We start from the raw sequence: 16,013 nt of genomic DNA on the forward strand, positions 1-16,013 counted from the left end.
AATTAGCTGCATTAATGTGATTTCTTTTCACATAGTCAAGCAATTAAGAGCTATGATTGAGTTTCATTCAATTAGCCTCAACAAACATGCTAATTGATGTCCCAGATGCAAATGAGGTGCGGTGAGAGAAACCTGCTAGCAATTGAGAGTTGTGGCAGGGGGGACCCGGGGCTCGCAGCTCGCTGGCAGCAGCGGCACGGCTTAACACGGCTCCCCCCACTCCCAGGGCAGGGGGGACAGCAGCCATGTCCCAGAGAGATCCCTACAGGGCTGAATGCAGGAATCACAGGATTGAATGCAGGAATCACAGGATTGAATCCAACGGGCGCCGTTCCATTGAATCCAACGGGCGCCGTCTGCGGTTCCGGTGGCTGCCGGAACGTTCCGCTGATCCCGGGATCTGAGGGCTACCCAAGGTCTCCATCCTGGCTCAGAGCTGTGAGACACCAGGCAGGCCATGGCCTGCAGTCAGCACTAACTGGCAGCTCCATCTTAGTCAGAGCAGGGCGATGCTGCCTCGGCATCCATCAATCCATAATCCCCCAAAATGCGCTCCCCGCATCGATTCTCATCCCTTCTCCTCCCCGGGTTACCGCTCCGCTGCGGCGCCACCGAGGTGTTAATTTGACTACTCAAGGCCATTGACCATTATCTACAGGACTAAATAAACTGTTAAAATATCAGGGGGAAATCAAAAAAGCTGCATTGACTGAAGATGACGCCAAATATTACCCGACAGCCCCACAAAATGAATTGCCTTGAGTAAGAAAGGAACGATGCGCCATGACACAGAATAATGTAAAGTAAAATTACTTTAGTCCTGCTCTTCATACAGCAGCTCTCTGTTTACAACAGCAGAAATTAATTTAACCAATTAACTGAGCAGGAGCCTTTCAGACATGCAAATTGAGCAAACGGACATGATCATGTTTTCTAAACAGGCCTACCCAAAAAGTGACACCCCCGTTTTTGGGGGATCTCTTTGGATTTTGAATGCCAGCAGTTGTTGAATTTACAGCTGCACATCACAATGACTTCAGAGCCACTCCACCAAGGGCCACAAGCTGAAGCCAGGCTATGTGTGGCTCCAGCTTGATGCCTATGTCCAAGCTAGCCAGGAGCACTTCCAGGGATGGGGCAGCCACAGCTTCTCTGGGCAAGGGCCTCCCCACCCTCACAGGGAGCAGGTCCTTCCCAACATCCAATCTGAATCCACTCTCCTTCAGCTTAAAGCCATTCCCCCTTGTCCTTGTGCTCTAGAGCCATCCTTAAGTTAAAGACATGGCTCAGATAATCAAAAACATGAATATAAAAAACATTACAGAGTTTGAGGGTTTTCAAATAATACAAGAGTGGTGGATAGGGAGAAAGCCCTTCACAGGGGTTATAGTTTTACACTGGGCAAAGGGGTTTCCAAGCTCACATTGAAATCACTCACCTTGGGATAAGCTATGTGTCACAACACTAAAATGTAAAATAATATCTGCTCCTTCCTCGAGGTCTCGCCATCTTTCTTCCATCTGTTCCACTGCCACCCTTTTCCAGTGCACCACATATGAAATGAGAGACTCTCCAAGAGCAGTGACTTTCCAAGGCTATAATGGTATACAGGTATGAATATCACACTTTTTTTGTCCTTTTCAGCTATTCCAATCTCTCAAAAGCCTGTTTTTCCATCACTGGGAATAGGTCCAGGCTAAGAATCCTCCCCAGATCTCTGCCTGGTTTCCACTGAGAGATGATGAGCTTCTAACCTATCCCTGGTAGTGTCCAAGGCCAGGTTGGATGGGGCTGTGAACAACCTGGGATAGTGGAAGACATGGCAGGGAGGTGGAACAAGATGAGCTTCAAGGTCCCTTCCAACCCAAACCATTCCATAAAAAACACCTTCATTTTGTGGCAGTTTCCCCCACTGTTCAATCAGATGTAACACTCCTAAGGCTCCACTTACTGAGGTTGAAATAGTGTTTCCTGATCTGAGGCGTAATAAAAATTATTATGGAAAAGGAAGTTTATGGTTGCACCTCTGGATGACATTTTAAAGACTGTGTGCAGCGTATTTTTTGAAAGACAATTCCAATTTTGTGAGCTGACCTATTGGAGGCACAAAACCTATTGTTCACCCTCAGCAACAACCAAATCCTCTTCCCCCCAAACCAAGAGCAGCCCGGGAAATTGGATGGAGCCCTGACTTTTGTGCCTCTCCGTGGCAGTCAGACATTTTTATTGCAAAACGCCGTCTGGAAAAGATGCAAAACAAAATTGCTAAACTGCAAAAAGAAGAAAAGGAGGGAGGGGGGGGAGAAAGAGAAAAAAAACAAAAGGCCCCCTTCCCTTTGCTTATTGAGTTCAAAGGCATAACATGCAGCACCCTGCAGCAAATGGGAAGCTACACTAATTTTAAAGCCATAAAACGCTATAAAGTGCCCTGCGGGGCAGGACTACACTGGAGCTAGTTGCACCTAAATAAGCCATGGTTCATTTACTTCGCAGCTTAGCCTAATGTAATCATCAGCAGATTCCTAGCCTAGAGTTGTAACAGGCACGGAGCCGCTGCCGCCGAGGCGACACTCCCAGCCATGGAGGGGCTGCCGCCACATCGCCGTTGATTAGAAAATTTTTCAGTTTTGACAAGCCCTTAATGAACATAAATCGCTCCTTGATTGGTTTCCGTGTGGGGCCACGGGCACACCTAAGAAGGAACAGCAACAAAAAAAGCCCCACAAGTCTCCCCAAGTGCTCAGCCTTTTCCCAGGAAGGGCCTGAGCTGTGGATGGAGCATCGGGATATGAGCCACAGTGGAATAAATTCATCAAATGGTCCTGGGGAATTAGCTGTCCCCCCCCCTCTCGCATATAAACACGGCCATAATGTCATTCAGCTTCATAATACACAGTTAATCTTAAGGAGAGCCATGAAATGTTATTTTCTGAGGAGAACAGAGGAATGGGAACGCGTTCTGGAAAACACTGATCGCCCCAAAGCGCTCTATCCTGACAAAAGGAAAGGCATCATGAATCTGTTTGCTTCACGTTGGGAATCAAGAACATTAAATTTTAGTGATAAAAAACACTGGCTATATCTATAGTGTGGTGTTAATCAGCTCCATCAGTGTTGCAGGAGCAGGGGAGGAAGTCAGGGCAAGACCAGGAACACAACAACAACAAAATGTTGGTCCTCCTGTAAATGGTTCCCTTATTTGCACAAAATCTTAAGAAAACTCTTCCCCTTGCACTTCACTTCTCATTCAGCCTTTGTAATGAGAGCTGCTGTAAAAGACAAACCAGAGTTTTACCATCCTGAGTAATTTATGAAGCATTTATACCCACAGCAGTTAGCTCGGCTAGACAGGAAGCTCTAATTTTATAAAGCCCCCTGATTAATTATTAGCTTGGCTTTTGCCTTTTACATTGCAACTTATTCTGATCCTCAGAATTACCTTTGGCTTTCAGAAGGAGCAGACAGATACTGAAATGTGTGTTTGCTCCAGCCTTGTGCAGCTCTGCCAAAGCACAATTGTGTTTGCCACACTACTGAGTGTCGACTCCCTCGAGGGCACGGAGGCCTGGACAGATCCTTGTGGGTCACTTCCCACCCAGGATATTCTGTGCTGCTGTAATCTTCAGTTTTATATCTTCCTCCCAAATTTATCTTCACTCCATTACATCTTTCAGATTAAGACAATAAAGAAATTCTCCAAGAAGCTCAAAAGTGACTGAGTGATCTGTACAGCTACAGCACTTTATAAAAATCAGGAATTACTATACTCGTGTTTAACTGTTCCTATCATTAATTTTCTTCTATCCTAACCAATGTTTTAGGCATGCTAGTTGATGCAATAGTAACTAAAATAAAGCCTCTGATTTATATTCATCAATACTCAAGCTGCAGGATGTGTTTTGATCACTGCTCTCTCAGGAGGGAGAGCCACATCACACGTGAAAGGTACCACAGAATCCCAGAATGGTTTGGGTTGGAGCAGACCTTAAAGCCCACCCTGTTCCACCCCTGCCATGGACAGGGACCTTCCACTATCCCAGGTTGCTCCAAAGCCTCTCCAGCCCAGCCTTCAGCACTTCCAGGGTCCTTTTGTGACTCTCAGTCTCTCTTTACCAAAGGCTGATTTGAGGATTAGCTGTTGATAGGAAATGCCAGTTGAAAGGCCCTTCAGAGCCAGCCAATATCCAGCTTTACATTCCTTCAGAGCAAAAACAAAGGGGGAAAAAATGGACATACATGATGGTATTTTAGAAATATATGAGCATGAATATTTTTATTAAAGCAACACAAACAACACACTTCAGAGCTATTGAACTGCCTGAGGCAACAACCTGGAAATAAGGCTGAGCTGCAATGATGGCTGTGGGGGATATTCCTAATGGGAAGGGAAGCACGGTTCCTTGGCTGGAGCAGCACCAGACTCTGGGGGCACACTGCTCTCAAGGATGAGGGGAGATGGGATCCTGCATTTTCAAGCAGCCTTTTTGTTTCCAAATAGTTCAGGAAAATCACAAGAGCTGGTAGCAAAAATTTCAACTGCAGCTCTGAGAGAAATGCTGGGACCTGAGAAAAATGCATGGAGCTACAACACTTCCAGATACCAACACAGAGGCTCTAAAGCCTCCTGCTTCACTTTTTCTGGAGGAAATGACCAGGCAGAGAAACAACACCTCAAGCCTTAAGGAATTTTAACATCTTTGTAGGGTCTTCCCAGAGAACGTGTCCACATAATGTACTGCTGAAGCTCTTGTGCCAAGTTTAGCCTAGTGTTGGATCTGACTCTCTATCAGGCTGAAATGTTGCCCTTTTTAAAAAAACAATCCAATATATTTGAGGATAGAACAACACTGATAATGTTCACATAGGCTGCTCAGCCAGCCACACTGTATTTAAGGGAGAATTTGGAACTGTGGCTCCTGTCACATGAATTGAGCAAACCAGGTGAATCCACACCTCTTTCATGGAGATAAAGCCAGATTTTCCCCCCCTCAATCACATTTACAATCCCCAGGTCATCACACTAGACCAGTGAAGATGAAGGTTAAAGGCTGCAGCCAGCAAACACCAACCTTGCTGTGCACATGGGGTTTGTGTACCTGCTGTGTTCTAGGTGGGCATCACACCTTCCTTCTCACGTATTTAAGAAGCTCTTCTTCCCCCATAAGGTGCCCCAGCACTGAAATCAAATCTAGACCAAACTAAACATAAAAGGGGAAAACTGCCCTTACCAAAAAATAGCTGTTTTCAGCCTTTTTTTTCCTTTTTCCTTCTTTTCATAACCGAGGCGCAGCGATGGTGAAGATACGAGAGCAGAGAAGGGACATCCACAGCTAAAGCTGTGTCACGTGCTGACCCGTGGCACGCTGGCAGCCCTGTGGCAGGCAGCCAGTGGTGAGCCATCATCAGCTATTCATCAGGAGAAGGCTCAGATAAAGCAGTGCTGCCCAGCAGGTATCCTGGTGAATGCATTCCGGGAGCATCCCTCCATTAAAAAGCCAGGAGATGCCTCGGCAAATTCCCCCGGGGCCCTTTGGGGAGGCTGACATGGAATTTGCCGGCCAGAATTTTAGTGATCCACTCCATAGCTCTGCTCCAGAAGCCCAAGATGAATAGGGAGCTCTGGTGAACTTTGAAGCCTGAGGGTCAAAGTTCTCTCTCATTATCCCCAACCATTTTCTATCTGCGCAGCTCCTCGGCGTCCCAAGGGACGGGAAGGTTTGAGGCTCTTGAAAAAACCTGACACGACCAAGTCAGGAAACAGTAGGGTGCTTATGTACACATATTTTTCTTCCCCCGTTTCCCTCTCCCCCCACTTTCTTGAAAAGAAACGAGAGGGATTTTGCTATTGTGTCAAACATCAACCTGGTGGCACCAGGAGTCACTCGTGTGCCTGGCACAATGCCGCGCTCGTTTCCGCACGCTGCCCTGCCAAACAGGCCTGACCCTCCCAGGGACACCTCTTCTGCAAGAAAGGGCCTAATTTGATTTTTTTCCCTCCCCACCCCAAAACCTTTCATTGTGCAGGCAATGCTTTCAAGGAGGATGTCAGGGCTGGATTCTGCAGTACCTATTTTCTGTGTTTAAACCACTGCTTCGTGCCCGAGCTGCTACCGAATGCATCTGGCAGAGACAACTGATCCACCTGTGGCCAAACCTCGAGCAGTATTTAACACAGTGCTCACTATCAGCCACTAAACATTGTAATTGGCCCTTCAAACACCAAGGTGTTAGGCTCTGACTCAAACCACAGGCTGGACAGACCAAATGATCCCCTCTATTTCCTTTTTCTGCCACCACTAGAGGCCAGCCCACATTTGACTGCAATTAAAAATTCACTCCAGAATTAAAAGGGCAACATTTTGATGAACTGAAATGATCTGCACATTTGAAACAACCTCAATCTGATTAAAGCTAGGCTTTGCACAAGTTTAGGAAACTGACTTTAGACAGCAAACAAAAGCTCTTTTCTTCACTGCTGCTTAATGGGAAACTTGGTAGGAATAAGGCCCTGATTTTTCAAAACAATGTAAGAAATTATCCCAGACAGCAATGCAAGCACAGCATTAAAAATTCATCACTTTCTTGTGAAAAAAAAGGAACAAAAAAATTACTGACAAACAGAAACTCGCAAAACCAAACCAGAAACACAGTATCAGAGCTCTGGTTGGGGGAAGACCCTCTCACCTGACAATTCCCAAATTGTGACATTCCTGCCAACAAAGTTTAGTACAAAGTGTACTGGGAGTGTGACTGAAAATATTTGTGGTTCCCTCACAAACCCTTCTGATCCACACAAGGAGGAAAAGGCAACACCGAGCCCAGCACCTTCTTCTTGAGGTGGGGGGGGCACAGTGGAGGACAGAGGGAAACAATTACAGGCTGGTAATTACTTCTTCTTTAAATGGATTCCCTCTAATCTCCGATGGATTTACCTCTAATCTCAAAGTAATTACGTGTAACCTCAGTGGATTCTCACTCTGGGGGCGACGCTGCAGCTCCGGGGGAGCCTGCAGAGGAGAAGTTTCTCCATTGTCTGCCAGAGCAATGGAAAACTCACACGTGCACGGCCCTGCCAGGAACAATAGAGCCTTTTCCAGCAGCCAGGAAGGGGCCAGGGCACACACAACAGCCTCCACCTCGCCTGGTGAGCAGCACAATCTAATGCCCACTCAGGTGGCAGCTCCACGGGGACAGCAGAGTCCATGCTTCCCTTCTGGGAGCAATGCCAACACACAAATCTGGGTGTTTCAGGGCTGCTTCACAGCAGAATTAGGCACATTTAGAGGCACTAAAATTGGGCAGAAAGACATGAACTCCATCACACAAAGGAGCAGTGAAAACCCTGCTCCAGAACACCAGGGCTGAGGGACAAGGTTTCTGATGGGAAGCAGCAATGCCTGGAAGCTACTTGTCATCTAATTTACCACATAATGTGTAAGAGACATGGACATCACATCAGAAACCAGAGCAAAGCATCATTATGGCAGGACCTGAGACCATAAAATCTTGTGTCAAGGCAGGGGAAAAGTGCTAATATGCCACAGACAGGGAACAGCAAATGGGGGCAAGCACAGCATCAGCGAGGTCAGACATGGATGTGGCACTTGGGGACGTGGTTTAGTGCTGGGCTGGATGATCTTAGAGTGCTTTCCAACCTTAATGATTCTAGGGTTCCATGCTCCTCAGACACCACCAAGCTACAGCAGAAGTTTCCTGCCAGTTCCAGGTGCAGGTCTGTAAACCCCAGAATTTATAGAAAATCCATCAAAACCTTGATTTTCACTCCTTAATGAAAAAGTGACCAGGAGCTCAAGATGCCACCAATAGGCTTAGAAACAACTGGCCCTAAAAACATTACAAGTGGCAACCCTCTGATTTGCATGTGGGATGATGATAAAATAGAAGATTAGGTATTATATAAAACCACACATACATGCATATATTTATATATATATTTATATACTTGTATTTATTTTTATATATTTATATAAGTAGGTGGATATTTCTATATACCTATATATCTAATATCCATATATCTCACATCTAGATCGATCTATCTATCTATCTATCTATCTATCTATCTATCTATCTATCTATCTCTGTTTATATATATGTATAATATATATTTTACCTTGGTGAGGGTCACACCATGATTTCTGGGGTGGGCTAGTCCTGAGTGGGATGTCTGTGCTCCTTCCACCCCCAAATCCATACTAAGAATTGTGCCACACACTCTGAGGGGCAGACAGCATCCTTGGGACAGGGATAGATGCCTCAACATGGAAAAGTTGTATGGAACATATTTTAATGGCTATGCCACTTCCAAAGAGCTGCTCAGAATTACTCCTGGATAAACCACAAGCCCTGCACACTGACAAAGACCTCTCCTCACTCTTTACTACCCCTAGAAAACTTTTCCTTGTGAAACACTTGTTTTTTAACCCTGGGATCAACAACAAGGCTATGAAAGAAAATAAAACAGAAAATAAAGCAGGAAATAAAGGCTTTAAACAGTTCCAGCAGCCTCTTGGGATGCAGGGAAGCCCCAGTCCCAGTGGAGTCAGAGGAACTGGAGTGCGCTCAGACCTCAGGCGATGATTCCCTGAGAGGGAGGGGAATGAGGAGAGAGGAGGAAGCTCCCTGAGCACAGAGGTCCCACCCAGGCCTGGCTGACCCTGCTGAAGGGCTGGGGCTCCCAGGGCAGGGGGTACTCACATGCAGGCTGGGGTGGTAGGTCAGCACGCCGTTGTCACACAGTGTCACGTACTTCTTCTTCCACTCCTTGTTCAGGGACTTGCCACTCCGCTTCAGCAGCATCCCCTGGTGGGGCACAGAGAGGGAGAAGGTGTAATGACAACACAAACCACACACAACTGCCTAAGACACAGACAGAGAGAAGAGGAACTGCCTTTCCAGATGAGCATTTTCAGACAGGCTTTCTCCTGACTCTCCCACAATGCACACTCCCTCCACTGGCTTTGTCCAGTGGGTAGAAAAACCCTCTTTTTCCTTGAATTCCATGCCTCAGGAAAGCACATTTTAGTGTGACCCACAAGGATTCCTAGCTGATGAAGACACCATGTTCTGCATTTCCTTATCCTCTAAAATAAATGATGAGCCCAGGTTGAGGAGGACCCTGCTATTGTGTGGCCTCTCCCTCCAGCATCTCCTGGGGATTCCATGCCCACACAAGAGCACACATCTATGTTCTCATTCCCTCTGCACAAAGGTGACACCACCATGGAAACCCCTCACTGCAGCAAAAGAAACCTCAATCCCAGGCAAGAGTAACAAAACAGAACCAGAGCAAATACAAAGTGTTTCAAGTAAATCCTGGATAATTTAATGACAGCGGTGTGACTGGAGAAGAAAGGAGGTGGGCAAAGTGAATCTCCTTTCCACAATATTCAGTCAAGGATGAAGGACAACAATCACAGAATCCCAGAATGGTTTGGGTTGGAAGGGACATTAAAATCTAGTTCCAACCCCCAGCATGGGCAGGGACACCTTCCACTGGATCAGGTGGCTCCAAGCCCTGTCCAACCTGTCCTGGAACACTTCCAGGGATGGTGCAGCCACAACTTCTCATCAACAGCAAAGATTAAAAGTCATCATTGTGTTCCTCCAGCAGACAAACAGACAGGAACTGCTACTGTACATTGGCCTGTTCTCAGCTGCAAAACCAAAATTCACTTTGAAAAGTAAAATACTGTGTGCTGTAGAACACTCCAGGTAGCAAATGAAGGATGCATTTCCTTAGGAAATTTTTATTTTCAACCCAAGCCAGAAGGCAGTTCCTAATGGATCCAGACAGTGTTGTGGTTGTGCAAAGCCTTACTGGAATGTCCAGTGGAGATCCCATGCTCCGTACCCACCACAGGGACACAGTGACTGCTGTCACAGATCAAGCTCTGTGCAAAGCAGACACATATCCATTTCAATAAATCCCAATCAGGAATCCACCCCACACCAACTTCAGCTCCCTAATCCCTCTAAAACAAGTTTTTCCCTTCTCATGGTACAAGGCAATTAAAACAAAGAGAAAACAGAACATAGAAAGATGCCCTACCAAGCACGGCGCTTCCAACTCCCATGGAGTTGTTAACAGTGGTTTAAGCCTTGAAAATGAGTTCCACTGTTTGTTTTCCCATTCAACTTGCAGCTTTATGAAGTGATCCCTCTGCAGACCCTATCCCAAAGCCAGGAGGGGACACAGGTCAGCTCCACTCAAGCAGAAGCCCTGCTCCTGGCCACACAGCTGGAGCAGAACTTCAGAGGAGAACCCTTCCCAACACACTCTACGGTGGGACCACAAAGAAAAGTTCTGCTGGACAATGAACAGCACAGGGATCCAAATTCCCAACTTTCTGCCTGCCTGTGGGTCACATGTCTGTTTTTTTTTTTTTTTTTTTTTTGTTCTGCTCCTTGCTAGAACTCAAACTTTTTCAAGGAGAACGGGGCTTCTGAAACGCCTCCTCACAAAAGCTCCTGCTCATCCCAATTACTGCCTGCCGGCGCCTGGAGACGTTGTTTTCTTCTATTAAAAAATGAAAGCTTATTTCTGCCTTTGACTCTCCTGTTTGTCTATAGGAGGTGATCTGTCTCTTCACCTTTCTCATCTTTCATACCTCACCTGCAGCACAGCACTGGTGTTTAGGGGGACCCAATTCTAGTTAGTGCTGTGCCGAGGGGATCAAAAATTACTGTTTCCCTGCACTGGTTTGTTCTTCAGACCCTCTAATGGGGAAAAAGCAGTAAGGATCACAATGGGGAATTTTTTTTTCCCTTTACCTTCTTTTTTCAAGTTTTGAAGCCAGTAAAATGTACATATTTCATAACCTTTTAACTGTCCCTTTGCTATACAGAAAACATGTTATTACTTACATAATTTTCAATTTGTGTCAATTAAAATCTCAATAAAGAGTAAAAAATCTATGACCATCATGATTTTTACTACTTAAAGTTTTGCTGCTATCTAAGTATGAATTATGACATTCTAGTTTTGGATCTAAATGAAGAAAATTATTCAAAATGAGGTTTTACCATGTTTTTAAAGCAGAACTCTGTGCTTTGATGTAAAAAAAAAAACCAAACAAAAACCAATCCGCCCAGCTCAGAACTGAATAGGGATGATGGACCTATTTGTGCCTAGCCAACAAACCAGACTTCCCAATCCATTTTCTTCAGGCATTCCTTTGGCAAACAGAATCATTTTCACATTATGTGATAATTAAAAGTATCTTGAAGTACCTGGAGAGCAAACTGCTGTGAATACAAGGAGCTAACTTAAAGCGCTATAAAGCAAAGCAGCCCATATAAACCACAGTTTTTATCCCCAAGGCCACCACTTTGTGGTAATTTTATAGAATGGTCTGGAGAAATGGTCTTAGAATCAGAGTTTAGATCAGTTATAAATGCACTTTAACGTTAACTACACGTAAAAAAAATGGCCCACATGACAGGAAATGTTATTTAAAAGAAAAAAAAAATCCCCTTGCTTCAGTCACATTGTGGTTACATTTCAGTCACATCAGATCCTGTACTGAGGAAATGAGATCCAGGGGTTCCTGCTGACCCCTGATACCTCCAAGGCAATTCAGAGGCAGCTTGGGCACGTCCCCAGTCACTGCCAAACAGGTCCCCATGTACACACAGCACACTGGAAAAATCCCATTTCAGTCCCCAGGCTGGACAGTAAGAGCCTACATAAATCTTCTACTCCAAATACCAATTTTTTGGCTCTAAATAATCCCTGCCTCAAACAATTATTAATTGGATGATGCTATTTTCCCTAATTTCTACGAAATCTTTAATTTCTCACAGCCCTCCATGGGCAGTTGGGTGCAGCTCCAGAGCCTCCAGACTCAACACTAAGAATTTAACACCTCTGATTTCCACACAAACCAAGAAGAACTTCACACCTCCAATAGCTTTTCAATTTTTTTTTTTTTTTTTTTTACCACCTTCCCTCCAAAACTGCAATTCTGTGTTGAAGGGAGGAATGGTGAGTCCTCCAGCTTGTGGTTTGAAGCAGCTGGAGGAAAAAGGCTCCAAGTGGAGTGCACGGAGCTCAGTCCCTGGGTTTTGCTGGAGGATCCAGGGAGTGAACAGAGCCGGCTCTCCATTAGTAATGTGTGTGCTACATCTACTCCCAGGAGGTCATTGCAAGCCAAAAGCAATGTTAAGTGTACAAGCTTTAAATAACTTACAAAGTTAATGTAATGAATGCAAGTGTGATCTGAAATCCATCACTCAGTGGCTTGCTGTAGCCTCAAGCTGTGATAAAACACCACTCATAAATTTATATTAAAACTCTGTTCGATAGCAATTATTTACCAACAAAGATTTATTGATTGCATTTGCTGTTAGGGACTGGGGCCCTAACTGAGTCAATCAGCTTAGGCTGCTGAGCTCCAGGGCACCTGGGGAAGTTACAGACTGCCAGCAGGCTCTGCAATCCCAACATTACCGTGGGAGCAGGAGCAGCTAATGAAAAACCACCAGCCCCGGATTGATTGGAGCCAAGGTGGAAAGAAAACAACACACCCAGCACTGGTGAAGGGACCAGGGCATGTGGAACACCCAGCTCACCTGAATACACAGCAAGCAGCAAAATCTGGCTGCTCTGGGTGCCCTCTGTGAGCTCCAAACCTTGCTTGCTTAAATAACTCAGTGGTGAAACAATCAATTTGTTCTACTGAAATATTTTAGGTTTTAAATAGCAAATTATCAGCATTTCAAAAAGTGACCCCTTGAAGTTGCTAAATGCTGCATTGAAGATGCTGGCAGGTGAGAAGCCTTAAAAATGTTTTTTTAAGTCAGCAGAGCCAAGATTGGACCTTCTGGAAAAGGAAATGTGGTACCTACAAGGCAGGGGTTGGAACTAGATGAGCTTCAGGATCCCATCCAACCCAAACCATTCCATGATTCCACTTTGGGTTCTATTTCCTTTCAGAAATTTACCCCACTGCCATGGCTGAGGTGCAAACTTCTGCCAGCCTTTTGTTTCCTCTCCTCCCTAATTTTTAGCTGACCCCATATTGTTTCCCTGATGCTGTTCTGACAGAATGAAACAGGTAATCTCACACTTCATCATTGACAACATAAATTCCTAATTTTCCACTCAGGTCTGTAGCTCCCACAGCCATGATTAGCAGCTAGCACTGCTAGGAATTTTCTACAGCTCCTGTGCTACCTGCTCAGAAAAGAAGAACTCTCAGCCATGAAAAACCTCCTCCTTCAAATAACTCTGAAGGCAGCCACTCAGTCAGGATCACAAACTAATTGTTACATACTAATTCTGGCCAATAAAACACCCACTCCTGTGAATCTATTAATGTGGAGAATAAATGCAGGTGAAACCCCCAGGATTCAGTGACCAGCCAGCTCTGCACAGTCTGTCCAACATCACCTGATAATAAACAAGGGATTCATTTTTCAGTGATATTTTTTGCCTCCTGAAGATTTAGTTGTAACAGGTTTCTGGTGGTAAAGTCCATTCCTCAGCAGCTCAAACTGTTTCACCCCCAAACAATACCTGCATGCCAAATGAAGCTTTTGGTAATGACTGAATCATTGATTCATAGAGAGTCAGAGAATCCCAGAATGGTTTGGGCTGGAAGAGACTTTAAATTTCATCTCATTCTATCCCCTATCATGGGCAGGGACACCTTCCACTAGACCAGGTTGTTCTGTCTTTAAACCTAAAATCTTCTAGGAAATAAACTGTTGAAGATTCCCAGTGTATGGGGAATCCTTCCATAAAAATGTAACTTGTTTTTTCAGCTTCCCAAACTTAAATCTTTTTTCCCCTCAGGAATTTAAGGGAATGCTGCTTGGTCTTTTGGTCAATGAGACATGAAGCTGGTTTAAGTTTTTATGCTTGGAAACCTGTAGCAACCTTCTGATACTTAAAGGGGGCTTATAAAAAAGAGGGAGAGGAACTTGGGATAAGGGCCTGGAGTGCCAGGACAAGGGGAATGGATTCACACTGCCAGAGGGAAATTGGGATAAATGGGATATTGGGAAGGAATTGTTCCTGTGAGGGTGGGCAGGCCCTGACACAGGGTGCCCAGAGCAGCTGTGGCTGCCCTGGATCCCTGGAAATGCCCAAGGCCAGGCTGGATGGGGCTTGGAGCAGCCTGGGTCAGTGGAAGGTGTCCCTGCCCATGGCAGGGGGTGGGATGGGGTGAGCTATGAGGTCCCTTCCACCCCAAACTATTTTGGGATTCTATGACCTCTTACAGTAGCAGAGCACAACTGGGGACCAACTGAACCACAAAAAAAAAACAAAAAAACAACAACAAACCAAAAAAAAAAAAAAAAAAAAAAACCAACCCAAGCCAAAAAAAAAAAAAAAAAAAAAAAAAAAAAAAAAAAACCAAGCAAAAAAAAAAACACCCCAAAAAACCCCAAAAAAGGTTAGAAGAGCATGGAGTGGCTCTGAAGAGTTCTGAAAACAGGAGAGCTCAAACGTTCTCCAGCTTCAGTATCTAACAATAACATTGCAAAAAAAGCCCTCCAAAACCTTGTGTGTTCTTACTACAGTTATGCACAAGGAAAACCCCTCCCACCTCCCTTAAAAACTGGCACAGCAGCAGCAGCAGAGTTTTGCTACAAAGATGCTCCCACACTGCAGAAACTATTCAAATTTATGTTCTGCGCCTTTAGGAGGAAATGAAATCAGAACATTGCACCCAATTCTCTTCTAACACTCCCTAAACACCAGGCAGTGACTGCACAGCAGGTAATTACTCCATGAATGGTTACCTAATGCTGGGGCTCATCAGCCACGATTTCCATTTGAAGACAAAGAACAGAGAGGATCTATCACCTGACTTGGGGAGCAGAAGATAATGGCTTTGCTTAAACTTGAAGGACAATCAACCTGCAACTCGTTATTTTCCAAGCTCTCTGCACACAAGCTACGAAAGAAAATTAGAAAGATGTACTGAAAAAAACCCCAGTGCTGATTAAGCAACTCTTACAGTTCATCACAGCACCAGCAAGGAAGACTGCCACCAAAGGACAGCCCCCAAATTCCTGCAAGGAATAGCAGCACTAAGGACAAACTCAATGGAAGAACAAACTTAGCTGCATCTCACTGTTACTGCATCTTTATTTTTAATCCCAGAATGGCTGGAAGGGAGCTGAAAGACCATCTCATTCCACCCCCTGCCATGGGCAGGGACACCCTACATGGTGCCAGGCTGCTCCAAGCTCCATCCAACCTGGCTGCTCCAGTATTTCAGCCTCTGGATCTTGCCAGCACAGGTGATTCACAAATTCCTCCAACTCTTCTTGAGTTCTCCTTCAGCTGGCAGCTTTGGGACTCTTTCCTTAGCCCTTCTTTATGACTATTTCTAAAATGAGACTAAAGTCAACAGCACATTGCAAACTCTACAGTTACAGCCATTTTACCACCTTCCTGTGGAGCTGAACATCCAAGTGTGTTACAAAATGCAATCAGGTTTTTAAGGGACTGGCACATCCATTGTATTTGCTGGGAATGCCCCAGGCAGGAATGATGACTCTGACTCCATGTTCCCAGAAGGCTAATTTATTATTTTATTATACTATATTATATTAAAGAATATTATACTATACTAAAGAATACAGAAAGGACACTTACTGAATGCTAAAAATGAAAATAATAATAATAATGCAAACTCGTGACTCTCTCCAGAGTCCTGACACAGCTTGGCCCTGATTGGCCAATGAGTGAAAACAACTCCCAGCAGAATCCAATGGAACAATCACCTGTGGGTAAACAATCTCCAAACACATTCCACATGTGAGCACAACACAGGAGAAGCAAAGGAGAGAAGAATTGTTTTCCTTTTCTCTGAGGCTCCTCAGCTTCCCAGGAGAAAAACCCTGGGCGAAGGAATTTTATCAGAGAATGTGAATGCCACACACATCTTTCATTCTAACCCCAGTTTACCTCTCTGAACAGGACACAGTACAAGAAAATCACATTATTTTCCTGCCTCGCAGTAGTTTCTGCCTCTGTT

The 16,013-nt window shown here is 44.9% G+C and overlaps 1 protein-coding gene across 13 annotated transcripts in view; it reads right to left on the reverse strand.

The window, feature by feature from the left end:
* Positions 1-16,013, reverse strand: part of AGAP1 (ArfGAP with GTPase domain, ankyrin repeat and PH domain 1) — a 325,885-nt gene that overhangs the window by 123,860 nt on the left and 186,012 nt on the right. For all 13 annotated transcript variants that reach the window (XM_077180980.1, XM_077180979.1, XM_077180978.1 and 10 more), the window contains one exon: positions 8,716-8,820. In XM_077180980.1, the coding sequence (XP_077037095.1) occupies positions 8,716-8,820 (105 nt within the window). The remainder of the gene's footprint in view (positions 1-8,715; positions 8,821-16,013) is intronic.

Source organism: Agelaius phoeniceus, chromosome 7 (genome assembly GCF_051311805.1).
Source record: "Agelaius phoeniceus isolate bAgePho1 chromosome 7, bAgePho1.hap1, whole genome shotgun sequence".
In the NCBI taxonomy this organism is placed as follows: Eukaryota; Metazoa; Chordata; class Aves; order Passeriformes; family Icteridae; genus Agelaius; species Agelaius phoeniceus.